The 18661-nt window shown below is 44.0% G+C and overlaps 1 protein-coding gene across 3 annotated transcripts in view; it reads right to left on the reverse strand.

The window, feature by feature from the left end:
• The window catches only part of Rpap2 (RNA polymerase II associated protein 2), a 65580-nt gene that overhangs the window by 46447 nt on the left and 472 nt on the right, over positions 1 to 18661 (reverse strand). For 2 of the 3 annotated variants that reach the window (XM_075943097.1, XM_075943099.1), the window contains exons 2-7: positions 18289 to 18334; positions 15599 to 15713; positions 14570 to 14668; positions 14306 to 14371; positions 12700 to 12788; positions 48 to 83 (exon numbers count right to left, since the gene is read on the reverse strand). In XM_075943097.1, the coding sequence (XP_075799212.1) occupies positions 48 to 83; positions 12700 to 12788; positions 14306 to 14371; positions 14570 to 14668; positions 15599 to 15713; positions 18289 to 18334 (451 nt within the window). Of the gene's footprint in view, positions 1 to 47; positions 84 to 12699; positions 12789 to 14305; positions 14372 to 14569; positions 14669 to 15598; positions 15714 to 17950; positions 18335 to 18661 lie in introns of all 3 variants that reach the window. The other variant, XM_075943100.1, reaches the window with a different exon arrangement.

An 18661-nucleotide genomic window follows, 5' to 3' on the forward strand; every position in this document is an offset into this window, starting at 1 on the left:
CTCACGCCACCTGGCCACTCAGGACAGCCAAGCTGATGCGAACGAACCTTTGTCCTTCCTTCAGCAACTGGAAATCGGGGGGCCTGGAACAAACCAGAGAGAGGAGACCAAAGGTAACACATCAAACACAGTCAAGGGTTTTCTGTAACCACACTGCATAGGAAACATAATTGAAGAAGTAATTTGAATGAAGATTTTTCTTTCTTTAAGAAAAAAATCAAAGGGCAAACTACTAAAAACACATGCAAAAAAAAATCTGGATCCAGTGTTTTGTTTTTTACCTAAAAGTCATTTGCGAATTAAGGTCAAATTCCATGCACCCAGTATAAGCGGACCACTCTCGTCTCTAAATCCCCAACACTGTCAGATCTGGGTAGTCAATTACTTTGTTTCTTATTGTCAGAACTGTTACGTAAATGTTTAAGTTACACTGATCCACCAGCTCCTTGAAGGCAGAGACTATGTTGCAATTCTTATCCAATCAACCTAACTCCTGAGATAGCAATCATATTGTTGTACTATGGTTTTTTTGGGGGTGGGAGGGTCTTACTCTATATCCCACAGCTGGGATTAACGGTGCCACCGTACCAGACCTGAGTGTTGGTGCAACCTGTGTGTGCAGTGCCTGGAGAAGGCAGAAGAGGGTGTCAGGTAAGTTAGAGGTGGAGTTACAGACAGTTGTGAGCTGCCGTATAGTTGTTGGGAACGGTCCTCTGGGAGAGCAGCTAAGTGCTCTTCCCCACTGAGCCACCTCTCCAGTGGCTGTACAAATCAAGTAAGTTAAACTTAATTTCATGAACAATTTGGTACATAATGTCAGAAAACACATTTGACCTTCATGAGTATTTTGGTCTGTCGTGGGTGCCCTAACTGGGGGTGAGTAGACGTGTGTATTGTGTCTCCCCAAAGTGTCTCATCAAAGAACAAAAGTTCAAGGTCACCTTTGGTGACCCAGCAAGTTCGAGGCCAGCTTCAAAGAAAAAAGAAGGCAAATACAAAGACGGACAAACAAGACAGTCAGCAAATCCATGAGGACAGAAAAAATCCATAGCACCTCTGAAGTGACTAAAAAGATGCCTTTTCCAGAGAATTTTGTAGTGCGAACTTGAATTAGGGAGCGGGCACATTGGGCAAAGGCTGCACCACTGAGCACCTTCTAAACGCCAAGAAGACATGTGAAGCAAACAGAAACACTAAGAAGGCCCAGAGCACACCAGAGAGTCACTAAGGCACCATTTCGGACTAAAGTCCCAAACAAGGGTGCACTGGGAGGATTGTGAAATCATCACAAAATAATAACCCGACAACAGCAACAACAAAAATACTAACCCAACCTTTCAATGAAGACAAGCTAAATGCACGTATGAAACTAGAACTTATTTGAATTTTGGCATTTCAAGGCTGCCAATTTAAAATGCCAGGCCTAAGTGTTTCCCTCGGCAGTGATCACAGCGGTGACAAGCTGCTGTCACTCTTGGCTCCGTGTGGAACCGCTCACTGCTGACTATGGCAGTCTTCCCCATCACATCCGGAGTTCTTCACATCAGAAGGTACACGGGGTAAAACTGGCGGCTGCCATCTGCCACCACCTGCAGCTGAGTAATTCCTAAATCTTAAAAATGAGTGAGCTTTTTGAAGGCGTTTTCCCTTTCGCACCTCAGCCTTCAATTGGAGGCTAAATGCAGGTCGTTCCTCAGCATCTCAACTCCTCCAGCTCCCCACTGCCTCTGCTCACTGAATCGTCATGGCCGCCGCGATCGTGGTCCTCCTCACATGGTTATTCATAACTCCCCAGCTACAGACAGACTGTTCCATTGCTGCTGGCTCTGTCTCTACCCTCTCCTACTCTTCCGACCTATGCCCTCACTCATTCCCTGTGTATCCTGGACACAGCTAGAGCAATCGGAGAGGAGGGAAGTGCTGTGGGACAATGCTCTTGTGCCCTGTAAAGATCTGTCACTTGTATTGGTTTAATAAGACGCTGATTTGGTCAGTAGCCAGGCAGGAAGTAGAGGCGGGGCAAGGAGAACAGAATTCTGGGAAGAGAAAGAGTCTACAGCTGTGACCCAGCCACAGAGGAAGCCATATGAGAATGCCTCATGGATAAAGGTACCAAGCCACATGGTTAACATAGGCAAGAATAATGGCCTAGTTTAAGATGTAAGAATTAATAAGACGCTTCACTTATTAGGCCAATCAGTTTATAATAATGTAGACCTCTGTGTGTTTCTCTGGGACTGAACAACTGTGGAACCAGTCGGGACAGAAAGCTCAGTCAACACACAGGCAACTCTGGAGTCAGTTTTCGCTTCTGCCCTCACATGGACTCTGAGAATCAAACTCGGGTTGCCAGGCACATGTGGTGTCCAGTTTCATTTCTGCCGGCAGTGATAAAGTACCGAGAAAGGTAATTTAGCAAAGAAAGAACTTACTGGCTCATAATTCCAGGCTACAATCCACCACCGAGGAACTGGAGACACCACATCCACAGTCAGGAGCAGGAAGAGAATAAACGCATGGGTCCCTGCTTGCTCATTCTAGTCAGCACTCAGCTAACGCTATCTCTACTCTCACAGTCCAGGATTCCAAGCCAGGGAAGATGCTGCTGCGGTGGGCTACGGAGTCCATGTGCCATTGCACATACGCTGTCCTCCTAGGGTTGGGGAAACGCCTCGGCGGGTACAAATCCCTGGCGGTCATGTAAAAGGCTCGGTTAGCTATGTGCTTAAATGTGACCCCACTGAGGGGAGCAGAGATAGGCTGGCTGTCAGCCTAGCTTCATGTTCCGATCCTGTTCAAGAGGACGAGGCAAACAGCGATAGAGCAAGTTACCCAGCACACATGGCCCTGGCATCTCTTTTTCTTCCTTCCCCCAAGCCTAAATTCCTCCTCCTCCTTACTCTCCCTGCTTGGGAGTCCTACCTATATCTCCTCTCTCAGTACTGTCCATTCAGCTTCTCATCAGACCAATCGTGCCTGAAATATAATATATCACTCTCTATATACAAATATAGATGTATCACTCTAATATATATCATACTAATATACCAATATATCACTCACAAAGGCATATCACACATATATATCACTCACAAAAGCATATCACACATATATACCCATCACACATATTTATATATCACACACATGAAATATCACTCACATAAATATCACGCACAAATTTCATAGTAATTTTTTGTCAAACAGATTTTTGTTATAAAAAATCAGACTCATCATAAGAACATGTTACGTGCATGAGAGACACATGAACAGGAAATCAGAAATGATGCTGAGCCAATCAAGGAAAGATCGAAAGGCACGATCTCATCTGGTCTTATGTACAGTTTATAGCTAAGCAACATTTGAAGTTAAACCTATGAACTCACTCTTTATGCCCACCTTTCTAGAACAGATAATCATGCTTAAACCCACCCTCTTAACATGCAAGCAGGTGTCTACTTCACTAACATCTTTGTTGTAAGCTTCCTTTAAAGAAGTCTGTACTCTAGCTGGGGAGATGGCTTTGAGGTAAGAGCAGGTGCACTGACTGCCCTTCCAGAGGACCTATGTGAGGGATCACAGCCATCTAGACCCAAGGAACCTGTGTGCGCGTCTGGACTGGAAGGGCACTGCATGCACATGGAACATAAACATACATGTAGACAGGACACACAAAGTCTGCACTCATTTTCAGCTCCACATCTGCCATCTAGTCACCAGCCTCTGTCTGCTGGGCTCTACACCCAATACTTGTCTTAAACGGCTCTTGCCGAGATCACCAAGAACTATTTTGGTGGCAACCATTTCTTTTATTGTTCTTTTTCTTTTTTAAAGTAGAGGGAAGAGAAGCATTCTAAGAGCAAGAAGAGTGGACTAAACCAAGGAGGCAGGCAGGGAGAAAGAAAGAAAAATTATAACAAAGAGCAGACCATTGCATTTGCAGTGAAGAGAGAACCGAGAGCACGGGAAGAGACCAGCGCTGATGGAGGCCAACATGCCCACGTGTTCGAGCATAGTGGGTTAAAACACACTGGAGGTTGGAGGTTGGGATGGACGTTGAAAGTGAGTAGAAAGACCTGTGGATTAGATAACACAAATGGGAAAATGAGGGGCAGTTGTGATTAGGCCCATGGAATGCCGGAGATACAGCTTTGGTGGGTGCCAGGTGGACATGGGCGGGAGGGTATTTAGGTGTATATGTATTTAAGTATCTATCTGTTTTTGAGTTTCACTATGTTTCAGGCTGGTCTGGAACCATTACAAAGTTCAGCTAGCCTTAAATCTACCCTTCTCCTGCCTCAGCCTCTCAAATGCTAGTATTATAGACGCGAGCCAGCAGGCCTCCTCACCACCTGCATTCCAACCCCAACCCTTTCACACAAGCCAAGCATCTTGTACCTATTACTACATGCTTAAGTTCCACGGTCCCTAAAATATGTAGTTTAACAACCCCAGACAACCAAAACCCAAAAATGTTATTGGTCTTAAAAACTTTCTCAGTAATGTCCAGCAATCCAAGTACAGGGGGAAAATGACTGGACCTTGGGAGGTGGAAAGGGCAGAAAGTTAAACAAGAAAGAATTTGGAATTGTCTTTGAGGGCAAGGCTGTAACCACCGAATGTGGAGTCTGAGATCAAATATGCTAAGAGTCTGTCAGCCCAGAAGGGTCAGGAGGAGGTCGCAGCCGGCTGAGGGCTGCAGACAAGATCAAAGCTGTGGTCAGAGAGGAAACTCTAGCTTACAACCCTGACGGCAGCAGGGATCCAAATGCTGCTGAATCAAGGGACAATCTAACTGAAACATTTTATATTATTAATACAATTTAAGCTAGTTTGAATTTCATTTTGTAGATTTATTTTTTTGAAATGGGATTACACTATGTTAATCACACCGGTCTTTAAGTTCAGGACTCAACTGATCTCCTGCCCCAGCCTCTTCAGCAGCTGGTACCACAGGCTCACCTGGTGGTGTCTGTTTGTTTGTTTTTTAAAGAAATAAAATCTCTGCTTCTGAGAGCAGGAGGGATATGAGCACATAGTAAGTACCAACATTTTGGCCATGGTTTCAGGCATCACTGTAGGGAGGTCAGAGAGGCAAGCTCCAGTCAGCTAGCGCCACTGTGTCTAGTGGGAAGCAGAGTGACGGATACCTGCTGCAGCCGTACGGCTTCCCTTCCATCATCCCGACAGGGAAGGTGCAGGTGCGGTTCACAGTGGGCGGGTCTCACTAATCCCCGCCCCCAGGGGGACGTGCGGAGAAGCCCCCTCCCAGGTGATTCTAGATTCTCCTAAGCTGAGAGTTAACACTAACCACAACAACAGGTTTTTAAAATTGTGGTAAAGGGGCTGATGATTCAGCTTGGAGGTGGAACCATTGCCAGGCCTTGGGCTTAAAGGGTAGCGGTGAATCATGAAGGGATGGCACAGCCGGATGCGCAGAACATGAGGTCATCGTTTAATAGGTGTTCTGTGTGCTGTTCACTGCATTTCTACTGCAGCTCAGCTGTCTGCCACCGTTACAGACCGGCTCCACGGTTCACATACTATTTCAAATGATCCTCCAACTGCCAGCTGTTTTCACAGGTAAGGAAAGGGGAACCTTGGATCATCGAGATTAGAATTCAGGTCTTACCTCAAATTCAAATTACGCTCCTTCCATGGCAGGCGGCTCTAGTGTCAGGAAGACAACAACAAGCCCCCTGCCCCACCCCCAAAAAATACCTGAGGGAAACTTGGTTTGCTCCTCTTGATGGTGTTTTACAAATCTTACTGTTCTTGCTTCTGTTCCCTCTGACTTTACAGAGAGACTCAGTCAACACTGTTACTAGATTGTTTGTTTTTTGGTTTGGTTTGGTTTTTTCGAGATAGGTTTTCTTTGTGTAATAGCTCTGGCTGTCCTGGAACTCTCTCTGTAGACCAGGCTGGCCTCAAGCCGGGATTGTAGGCATGCATCACCATGCTGGGTTTACCAGGCAGTATTTTAAGTGACTTAGTGCCTTTGTTGGTCCCTAATCTATGAAATGAGTAATGGTCCCACACTACGACCAACGAGATGTTTATTTTTGTTGTGTGCATCTTTACAGAGAATGAGACAGGATACACTGCCTTTCCTATTCTTTCTTAGATGAAGTTAAAATTCTTTGTGCATGTTAAAATTGTTATTTCTCTTCATGCTAAATATTTTCTTCATAATTTATGTTGCCCTGGTGATAGTTCTGGAAGCTCATTTAGAAAACACAAAACTAGTAACTACTCTACTTAAGACATGTTTTCAAAATGATTATAAAGTTTTTAATCTAGAAAGGCCATGCTGGCACCTAGTACCCATGCTAAGCCCACCCTATAGACCGCCAACACTTCCTCAGAGCCTGCCCAGACTACCCAACAGCTCTCTCTCTCCTCAGTACCATATCCCAGCCCACAGCTCATATCAGAAGATGGAAGGATCTCCCATGCTCATGGATTGATAGGATTAACATAGTAAAAATGGCCATCGTACCAAAAGCAATCTACAGATAATGCAAGCCCTATCAAAATCCCAACACAATTCTTTACAGACCATGAAAGGGCAATTCTCTTCTTCACGTGAGAAAACAAAAACACCAGAAAAGCTGAAACAATTATGTACAATAAAAGAACATCCAGAGGAATCATCATCCCTGACTTTAAACTTTACTGCAGAGCAATAGTAATAAAAATCACATGGTATGGCAAAAAAGGACAGGTGATCAATGAAATAGAATTGAAGACCCAGAAGTAAATCCACACAGCTATGGAAACCTGATTTTTTTGATAAAGAAGCCAGAAATACACAATTGGGAAAAAAAAGAAAGCATCTTCACAAATGGTGCTGGATTAACTGGATGTCAGTCAGCAGGTAGAAGAATGCAAATGGATCTGTATCACCCTGCACAAAACTCAAGTCCAAATGGGTCAAATAAAACTAGACACACTGGTAGCCTTGAATGCATTGGCACTGGAGACAACTTCCTGCACAGAACACCAATAACATAGGCACTAAGAACATCAATAAATGGGACCCCATGAAACTGAAAAGCTTCTGCAAGGCAAAGGACATCATCAATAGGACAAAACAGCAGCCTACAGAATGGGAAAAGATTTTCACCAATTCTACATCCAACAAAGGGTTAATATATAATATAAAGAACTCAAAAAACTGGATATCAACAATCCAAATAATTAAATTAAAAAATGGGGTACAGATCTAAATAGAGAATTCTCAGCAGAGGAATCTCAAATGGCTGAGAAGCACTTAAAGAAATGTTCAACATCCTTAGCCATCAGGGAAATGCAAAGCAAAACAACTCTGAGATTCAATCTTACACCTGTCAGAATGGCTGAGATCAAAAACACAAGCAACAGCTCATGCCGGAGCAAAGGAAACACTGCTCCATTGCTGGTGGGAGTGCAAACTTGTACAGCCACTACGGAAATCACTATGACGGCTTCTCAGAAAACTGGGACTCAGTCTACCAAGATGCAGCTTTCCACTCCTGGGCCCAGACCTGGGCACTGCATCCACCTCAGGCACACCTGCTCAGTCATGTTCCCTGCAGGTTTACGCATAGCAGTCAGAACCTGGAAGCCACCCAGATGCTCCTCAACGGAAGAACTAAAGAAAATGTGGTTCCTTTACACAGTGGAGTACTGCTCAGATGTTAAAAACAGTGACATCATGAAATGTGCAGGCAAATGGGTGGAGCTAGAAAAAAATCATCCTGAGTGAGGTAACTAGACCTATGAAGAAAAGCATGGTATGTGCTCACTTATATATGGACATTAGCTGTTAAATAGAGGATAATTACGCTACAATCCACAGACCCAGAGAAGCTACATAACAAAGAGGGCTCAAGAGAGGACACACAGATCTCCCTTGGAGGGGATAAATACTGCGGCTAGACTGGGGCAGGTAGGGATGGAGAATACTGGAGAGATGACTGGAATCTGGGGCATGGAGGGGGCTGATACAGAAACCCAGTGCAGTGGAAACTCCCTCGACTCTACGAGAATGACCCTAGAGAAGTCTCGTAGTCATGGAGACTGAACTGGCCATCTTCCATAACCAGGCAAAGTTTCCAGCAGTGGGGCTGCCTGCAAGATACGCTGAGGTAATGTTGGCACAGGACCTGTGGGAGTGGCCAACTAATGACTGGAACTGGTCCCACTTGAGACCCACGCCCTGAGAAGGAACCCACCCGTGACACTGCTGAAGGGCCAGAACCAGAGAGAGGCTGGACAGCCCAGAGACCCAGGATAGGAACAAATAGGAATGGGGAAAAAAGTCAAATGATTCCTAATGATACTCTGCTATACTCATAGATGGATGTCCAGCCCAACTCATCAGAGAAGCAGCATCCAGCAACCACTGGAACAGAGGCAGAGCCAGGCAAACCCTGCACGAGAGGGTGGAGAACACCAGGAGAACACAGCCCACAGAGTCGACTAAGCAGGGTTCCGAGGGGACCACAGGGCTGAAGTGACTGTTACAGACCCTGTCTGGTCTGAACTTGATGTTTGTGGGGCTCCTAAGAGCGGGAGTGGGGTGTCTCTGACTCTTGCCTGCTCTTGGGACCCTTTTCCCCCTACTGGGCGGCCTCGTCCAGCCTTGACATGAGGGCGTGGATCTAGACTTATGGTAACTAGTTATGCTGTGTTTGGTGATATCTCTGGGAGGCTGCTCTTTTTTTTTTTTTTTTAAGGGAAATGAAAGAGGAGTGGATCTGGAGGAGAGAGGAGGTGGGGGGAGGGGCTGAGAGGAGGTGGGGGAGGGGTTGACCTGCAGTTGGGATGTAATGTATGAGAATAAAAATTTTAAAAATAAATAATTTATACTATTTTCATTAAAGCCAATCTAGGTGACTGTTTTCATTTTTTTTCTTGAGACATGATTTAGCCTCAAACTCACAGGTAGTGGAGAATGACCTTCAATTCCTAATCCCTCTGCAGAAACCTTAGGCTCACAGGTGTATGTCACTGCACCTGGCTCTAGTGCCATGGTTCTCAGCCTTCCTAATGCTGCGACCCTTCAGTGCAGTTCCTCACGTTGTGGTGGCCCCCACCATAAAATTATTTTCACTGCTACTTGATAACTGTAATTTTTTCACTGTTATAAGCCATAATGTAAATATCTGGTATGAAGAATATGTGATATGTGACCCCTGTGGAAAGATATGTTCATACACACACACACACACACACACACACACACACACACACACACACATGTGTGCGCGCGCGTAACACTTGCAAAGTGTATGTACACACTTACAGCTGGTTGCCAACAGTCCTCCCTGTGGGGGCCTCAAAGCTCCTCAGACACAGTGAAATCTTTTCAGGAGTTTATTCTGATCACTAAGCAGAGGTGGCTGCTCAGGGAGAGGTTATAAAAGTTGCTCTGCAGAGGTTTTTGGCTTCCTCCCCTCAGATTATGCATGTTTATTGCTGAGAACTGATATGTAAAAATCCCCAGCTCTAGGCCACATGATGCGTTTAGCTCTGTCAGCATTAACCATTCACTCAGATGTGATATTTAAAGACAAAATCGGCTGTTCAACACTTGTCCTTCCTTTTTAGATTTTAACTCATAATTCTAGAAAGTCCTGCCCCAAGCTCTGCCAAACTCTACTTGTATAAAACCATACGGGATTTATAAATTCAAGCGCAGACTATGTAGAAGCACACTGTTTTGGCATCAGAACTGTATATGGTCTGTTTCTGAGCAGGAGCTGGGTGAGCAATTCCTCAGTCACACTGTGGGACTTCACGCAGATGAACACAGCACGACCTCGTGGTTCGTCTCGGGCAGACTACGGGGAGATGCCTGCGAGAAGCACTGTTCCCCAGGACTTCAGGATGCATTTTAATTTTAGATATTTTTCACTATAATGAATGACTTCCTAACTCTAACACATCGATCAGAGAAGTAGTAAACTTATTGAGGCACAAAGTTAGGGAATTATTCATCCTAGTATTCACAGCGATGTACGAGCGACTGAATTGGGTCAGATTAATTATTCTGTTTCCCTGACATGCCAGGGCTCAAACACATTCTAAAACACCCTGGCTTTCCTTCTCATCTAAACTTTGACCCAATCTTCTCTCAGCCTTCCTCTTTACAAAGAACAGCAAGCTGGTTCGTCTAAACGCCTATCAGATCGCGCCTGTGACAAGGCTGCTCAAGTCTGTCCGGTTTCATTCTGACCGAACATCAGAATGGGCGAACACAGATGTAGACTTCTGCTTCCACAAGGGAGGAACAGTGGTCTAGTGCTTAAAGACCGCTGTGTGGTACTAAAACTACTAAAAACCCAAACTAGAGTGAACAAAACAGAGCTCTTCAAACTGCGGGTGACAAACCACACAGGTAATCGGCATGTCATAAAAGTGGTAGAAAAAAACAAGACATTTAATGACTGTTCTTAAAGGCATATGCATGTATTAGACTATAATGCAAGATGCATTAATTAAAAAGTTTATAATTAATTGCATAAGATATTAATTACTTGAATAGATTTAAAATTTGTATTTTAAATACCATTAAATTGCTATAGTAAAATTTACATTTATTACTTAAAAATCTCTGCATTAAACAATAAGAACAGCTGTTCTAAAAGGCAGCAACACATTGAAAAACCATTCTCAGTGACAACAGTGACCTCTAGTGGATTTGTTAAACTACAACATAGCCACAGTGAAGCTTCTAGCGTGAGAAACTAGGATATGGCTGTACCACAGACCAGCGTCAGACACAGTGGGGGCTCTGCTTAGACAATGGGCAGCTGTCAGTCAGCGGAGCACAGCGGGGAGGAGCCTGACTTCAGACAGGGTCTATCATTAGCTCACAGGATAGGCTCCATTTTTGAGAGGACACTCAACAAAGGAACTGGATTGACTCTGGATCTTTTAGGCTTTTGAGAATCTTTCTTCTTCAATTCATCTTGTAGACCAATACCAGAGCAAGGTCTGCTCAAAAGACCTTGTGTACTGGGAGGAACGTGGTGTGACATGGCCTGACATACACTCTACATTGCCTTGCCATGAGCATGTGTGTGTCTTGCCATGAGCATGTATGTGCCTTGCTATGTGCGTGTGTCTTGTCAGGCACTAAGTGTACAGTGAGTACTCTGGAAATTACGGGCATTTGTCTAGATTAGGGGAATAAAGGGCTATTTTCATCTTTTTTCCTCCACTAAAATTAAGAAAGGTTATATAAACAAGATGAAGCTCAATAACCAAAAGTGACATAGATCAAGGCTTCAAGTTACGAGGAAAAGTAGACATTCTGAAGAGACAGGATGAGGCTTAGGAAAAGGTCAGCGAAGAGTTACTGAGTCAGAGGAAAACAGGTGGTAGGAAAACTTGTTTGGTAAACGCCTTCTCTTCCCTTCCTTCCTTCCCACAGTGTCTCCTGTGGGCCAGGCTGGCCTGGGGTTTACTATGTAGATAAGGAGGGCCTTCGCTCTGGGTCATCCTGCCTCCTCAGAATTTGGGGATTCCAGGCACGTACAGTCATGTCTGGCTTGGTAAATGGTTTTGAAGTAGGTATAAGGATATGACAGAGGGCTGAATTTAACAAACAGAGAATATGTCTTTGGAAATAAAAGACAAAGATAACTTAAGCCAACTGGTGTTATTCAGGGGGAGAGGATCAACCATTGACGGCAGCGGCTCTGGAGAGACAAGGTCAAGAGCAAGGCAGTGGGGAGATGAAGGGTGTGGGTGCCCATTTTCCTTGGACGATGGTGCCTTTAGTCTCTAACAAGAAAGCTACAGCTAGTGATGAAATGACCGATTTCGTCTTTGTGACGTTCGGTTTAAGGCCACAGGGTGACAGGCAGGCTTTGCATAGGAAGGGATTACAGAGGAACACACCACCAAAGGTTGCCACTGCTGCCAACGAACTAGCAGAATCTAGAGAGGTATCCTTCCATCTTACTCAGGGACAGAATTTAAGGTTTCGTCTGTTTGTCTTAAAGCAAAGCTCTGGCATCAACTGCATCTCTTTACGTCTGAGTCGTTGTATTTACTTAGCATCCCTCTTCCCTGTCTGTCCACAAACAACAGGGCTTGTGCCATCTCTTCAAACACGCGTCATTTAGGAGGATATTAATGTCACCAAGTATTTGTCTGGAGTTTTTATACAGTTTAGTTGGATAATAACAACTGTTGCTTTTACTAATAAATTTCTTTAAATTCTACATCAGTAAAATACTACAAGTGTTTAATTATTTCCTGAAGCAAAAGCCTTCAAATTTTTTTTAGCAAAAAGGTCCTTTTATATTGGCTTTTTTAAAGCTCAGGGTACTGCAGTCATTGTAACAAAGCCCACTATCTTAGCAGTAAAGTGAGTTCAGCCAGATTCCCAAGAGCCAGTGTCTTCTGAAAAAAGTCACTACTTTAATCCAGGATTGTTACACAAGCAGGATTCACCCTGGGCAAAGCAAGGGCCAGAATGCGAGCTCCAGTTTTGTGATCAAAACTACAACATTAGAGAAAAACACTTACAGGTAAGGTTTCCCATTTAAAAATCCTTAGTAACTATGCTTAAGATACAGCCGCTTCCCAGGGCTAAACTGTGTGAATGGTGACCCTCTGCTGAGAACTCAGCCTGCTCTCGACCAGCGTCAAAAGCAGGAAGGTTACCCGACCACTGGAGCAAACAAGACAAAAAGATTCAATTACCTCTCTTCCTCTCGAACCCATACTGGAGTTTTCGGAATTTGTGTTTCAAAAAACTTAGATGCTCTGTAACAAAAATTGCTGCAGAAAGACTGGAAAGGAACATTTAAAATTAGCTCATTATGTTTCTTCTTACAAACACAGCCTACAGAGAACATGAATGAGAAGATCAAAGAGTAAAAGGAAACACTGAGAGCAAAGGACCATATAAATGGTTATCTTGTATTTGTCCTTTTGTGTTGCTTTACTTCACTTAATGTCTTCAAGGTTCCTATGTCATTTACTTTCTTTTTAAAATTAGAATATTATTCCACTATATGTCTATACTATATTATATAGCTATGAATACTTTTATACATATACTCCGGTACACACAACCCAGGAATTTCTTCACGGCATGTAACAGAATAAAAAGGTTTGGTCACAAAGAATGTGAGACACTTCTGGGCTCCTGGCTTTACTTAGCTTTAAGGAGACTCTTGGTTCTGAGCCACAGCCTTCCCCACTTCCTGGTGCAAAACTGAGATTCCAAAATGGGCTCTCAACATGGCTGTAACATCATCTATTCCCACCAGCTCCTTTGGGAGTTGTACAACCAACTCACCGTGTTTACACTGGCTTTAGCGTGTACAACCAACTCACCGTGTTTACACTGGCTTTAGCGTGTACAACCAACTCACCGTGTTTACACTGGCTTTAGCGTGTTCTCACGCGTTCACTAGCCATTTGCACCTGGCACATGGAAGTCTCCCTTTCGTTTGCCTTCCTTTCTCTCAGACTACACGTTCTGGCCATGAATCCGTAGGAAATATAACTGCACACTTTTCACTTGTTTTCTCCTCTCTTTCTCAGTATTATTATTATTACTACTATTATTATTATTATTTGTGGCTTTTCAAGACAGGGTTTCTTTGCAGAGCCCTGGCTGTCCTGGAACTCGCTCTGTAGACCAGGTGGCTCGAACTCAGAGATTCCCCTGCCTCTGCTTCCCTGAGATTAAAGGTGTGAGCCACCACATTTGGCTTTGTTTTTCTCGCTTTTTAATGGACACTTTCTTTCCTAATTTTCTGTCCAAGTTTATACTCTCCCATCCTGTCTTGAGAGAGGCCTGCTTTCTGGACACACATCTATCCACCCACTTTGTATACGGACTGGGATGAGCCAGTTCTCACCTTTGGACAACTGTGCCACCTCCAGCTCCTCAAAGACCCACCCTCTCTCTGCTCACCTACGAGACTCCTGTCGCCATGTACTGAGGGCTCACAGATGTGATGAATCTGCCCCTGGCTCATCCTTCTTAACCTGGTTTACTGCCTGTGCTTATACTACCGTGCACTTTCTGTTTTTAAATGTTCAGATCTTTTTTGGGGGAGGGCGGTGGCCCAGAGAAGCCTCAAACCTGCTGCACAGCTGAGAATGACTGGACTCCTAACTCCCCAGATCCTGTTCTTAGTTAAAGCTCAAGCAAGAAATTTTCTTAGTACCTTAGTTTTAGAAACTATCTGTTACTGTAGTTATTGTCTAACAGACAAATTTTAAAGTAAAATTTAGAATTCTATTTAATATCATTTAAAAATTAACTGCCACATTAAACGGCTTTTGAACTTACCTTTCTTTCAGTAATATCGTAGACTTTATTGGTTTTAGTAGAAATTTTATATTTCTGTTTCGGTATCTAAAGAAAAATAAAGTATAATTTACTAAAGAATTTAAGTGAGGGACACAAACTTTATGTCACAGAGAATTAAGTCGTCTATGGTTAATACTTTCGGCCAGTCCAAGTTATTAGTGCATGGCCTCAGGCTTTCGTTCCCGTTCTTTTCACAACATGTTTGTAGAGACTAACAAACACACTTAGGAAAAGACCACTTACTGCTCCTAACTTCTTCTGACATAAAGGATAGCCACAGAGTTTGATAATGGCCCTCTCGTCCACGACGTCGCTGTAGTGAGCTGGTGTGATAAACATCCCCTGGAACAGATTACAGAATAGATCACGGAACGACCGTGAAGTCAGAATTGAGGAGCACATGAAGGAAAAGTGTTTCCGTGAGTGTCTGCTGGACACATGGCAACATCTGGGCGGACGAGATGACCCAGAGGGGAAAGGTTTCTGCTGCCAAGCATGACAGCCCGAGTTTCTCCTCCGGGACCCACATGGCAGGACAGAACTGAATGCACACGCATGCCGTGGCATGGCATGTGCGCCCACCCCACTAGTAATAAAGGAAAGTTAATCACACGTTATAACTACATACGTTGTATGTATTTAATCATACATTGTAACCACGGCCATCTTACTATGTACTTTTTAATAATTCATTTTAAAGTCATTATAAAGCAAGAACTATTGGTAATTTTAAAAGACAGATCATACATTCTGGATCTAAGGACTGAAATAAAATTTAAAGGTTCCAATAGTGCAGGGAAGTCTCATAGACCGAGACACGCTAGACTGGGGGACCGGAGATGGCTCTGCCAGAGGACCTGAGTTTGGTTCCCACCCATCTGCATCAGGTTGTTCATAAATGCTGGCAACTCCAGCTCCAGAGGAACCGATGCCCTCTTTTGGACTCCACAGGTAACTAAACATACGTGGAATGCATTCCCACATACATACGTACAGTTTTTAAAAATGATGGCGCTGGAGAGACAGTTCAGTGGTTGAGAGCATTTGTTGCCCTTGCCGAGGTTTTTGAGTTTGGTTCTGTGCTGGGTAGATCACAATCACCTACAACACCAGTTCCAAGGGATCTGACAACCACTTCCAGACTCTGGGCACCGTACACTCAAAGTGCACACACATACACGAACATATGTACAAGACACTCATACACATAGGTAAGTCCTTACAGACAGATGTCGTATTTAAAATCTGGTAAGTTGTCAACTTCATACATACACACTCCTTTAGGAATTCCTCTGTGATGTTTTCTTCCAGAAGCTGCTCGACGATGCGCACAGCCTTCCTCTCACACTCCACCTTCCTCTGCACTGCGGCTTCGAGTTCCGCTCGCCTGAAATGCCAGTGAGAAAGTTAGTCCCCTGAGAAGACTTCTATCTGCAACACTCCATGCTTTAAAAGCCACCACTAACCTATCATTTTGCCAATAAAGTCTGTAGTTTTTAACCCTGCCACTTCTGATCCAATACCTTCCAAAAAGTAAGCAAACTATCCATTAGTGTGCAGATGGAAGCTGGCCATGAGGATTAATCCCAGGCTCAGAGCACAAGAAGGCACTTAGAGACACCTACAGACAAGGAGGACGGGTATGGTGGTCCATGTCCACAATCACAGCACCTGGGAGGTGGAGGCAGGGAGACTCAGAGTCCAAGGCTAGCGTGGACGAAGTGGAAAGAACCTGTATCTTAAAAGACAGTATGTTTCTTTCTTTATTACAAAGTCTTACTTAATAACTATATGGATACGAGGGAACCTTATTCCAGCGAGCAGTGGGACCCTGCCAGTCTTCTGTGGCCCCGTACACATGGAACGTAACGGTAAGGCTATCTCGATAAGCGAGCTCCACACAGTACAACTGTGAGAGCTGTTTTAAGACAGCCCAGGTCCCACCAGAGTCTCCATAAACCAGAAGAGGAGGAGCACCCAGAATGGAGAGTCACTGCTGTCATGAGTGTCCTGGAGACACCTCTGTAGTCCCCAATGCTCCTCCCTCCCTCTCACACCTGGACCTGGGAATATTCTCATGTGTCCTTCCTACTTTCATTAACTTTTGAGATTTTCGACTCCTGGACTTTGCCTGGAGCAATGTGTCCCCACTGTAACTTGGAAGTCTGGGACAGTTTTGCCAATAATTCTTATTTTAAAATGCATACATTAAAATGGCATTTTGAAACTAAACACCCATTTTTCCTACCACTTCATCAAGATCATCTTATTGCTATTTTGAGACACTAACGATGGAGATCAGGGCCTCGTCGGTGCTAAGCAGGCACTCGACTACTGAGGTACAATCCCTAACTCCAACTCCATACAGAGACCACTCCTGTATCAAACACAAAAGATATAAACACAGATAACAGTTCTTTATAGGAGATATGAAAAGCTTCATGAAAACTATTTTTCTCATTTTGTACCCACCCATCAATAAAAGTCATGTCAGCTTGACTTTTATCAACCACACTGACTGAGCCATTATTGTCTTCCTAACTGACAGATACCTACAGCTGCTTCCCATGGGTCAATGTTGCTCCTTCTGTCTTAAATGATGACAATTGGTATGGCTGTGTTGGAAGTTTTGTGTCAACTTGACATAAGCTACAGTCGCCTGAGAGAGGGAGCCTCAAATAAGAAAGTGCCTCTGTAAGACTGGGCTGCATGCTGGCCTGTAGGGCATTTTCTTAATTAGTGATTGGTGGGGAACAGCCCAGCCCACTGTGGGTGGCGCCAGCCCTGGGCTTATGGTCCTATGTTCTTTAAGAAAGCAAGCTGAGCAAGCCATGGGGAACACACCAGTAAGCAGCACCCTTCCTTGGGTTCCTGCCCTGTTTGAGTTCCTGTCCTGACTTCCTTCAGTGATGAACAGTGATGTGGAAGTATAAGCCAAATAAACCCTTTCCTCCCAAGTTGCTTTAGGGCATGGTGTTCCATCACAGCAATGGAAACGCTAACTAAGAGAGTGGGGTATGGAGCAGGTCTCAGGCATTCTGCTCTTGGATCCCTTTACAGTCTTAAAATTAAAGTTTGCTGTTCTGCACTTTACAAACTAAATTTCTCACTGTGACATGCTGGGTACTACATGAACAGAATTCCGCCTCCTTCCTCCCCTCTAGGACTGTCATACATCATCCCACCTCAGGGTCCTCATCCATACTGTCACCCCAGCTGTTAGTCCCTCATCTCTACTGTTTTACACTGTCTGAAGACTTTTAGAAAACCCACAGGTCTGCCGATCTAAGTCCCTCCTCCATCGCCAGCCTTTTTCTTACAGCACCCACGGCAATTTGTGACGACATACGGATATTTCTCATAACCCAAATACAGGCCATCTCGTATTTGGAAAATATCTAGAAGAAGAACTAGCAAATCTTGGGGTGAAGAGCCACAGATACGTTTAATGTCTCCACAGACAACTCCTGTCCTGAGATCTTCCGAGACATGAGAGACCCTGACATTTTAGAAGTTCCCAACAATAAAAACGGTTTGGTTTGTTTGTTTTTAAATCCGTACTTAATGTTACGACGGAGGCAAAAGGTCCCAATGAGCTTGGCATATACAACAATAAGTGTGCACCTGAAGAGAAGGGAAAGGACTACTCGGTTAATTCAGGAACGGCGTTCCCTACAGTCCGAGCCTCCAGTTTGCTTTCTTAAAGCTGGAGGATGTAACAGCTGTGAGAATTAATAGTGCTTCCTACGTCTTCTCGTAAGTATGTTCTCCAAAACAGGTATCCATGATCGTTTTTAACTGTTCGGGCGAACATATCACAGTACAGAGTGCTTTTTTAGCACGTATGAAGCCTGAAGGAAGCTCGATTCCCAAGACCAGAAAATAAAACATCAGGACCAAAAACATCTGATTCGATTAATGAGATAAAAAGAGAGTGAAATGCAGTTGTCCACGTGGTCTACCTTCTGGAAGCATCTTCTGGCTTGAGGACCCTTGTCTGTTTAGTGCCTGCAATGGAAGAGACCAGTGAGGGTAAACACACATTTAGTGCATAGTCTTACCCCAACAACACCTGTGGCCCGCGTTTCCTTTTCTCTCACATTTCCAACTCCAACTTGCAAAAAAGGGTAAACAGGAAGGAAATTTCACAGTTTCTGTAAATTAACTACATTTCAATTTTTCTTGACTAAAATCTGTCTCTTTGGGGACTGGTTGTTTTCATGTATCGTATCTACTTTAATCAAGTGCTTCAAAAAAAACCCCAAAAACTAAACTGGGTACTTTTACGATAAATATTTCTCGTCTCCCAAATGGACAGTTTGCCTTAAAAAAGGA

Source organism: Microtus pennsylvanicus, chromosome 12 (assembly GCF_037038515.1).
Source record: "Microtus pennsylvanicus isolate mMicPen1 chromosome 12, mMicPen1.hap1, whole genome shotgun sequence".
NCBI lineage: Eukaryota > Metazoa > Chordata > Mammalia > Rodentia > Cricetidae > Microtus > Microtus pennsylvanicus.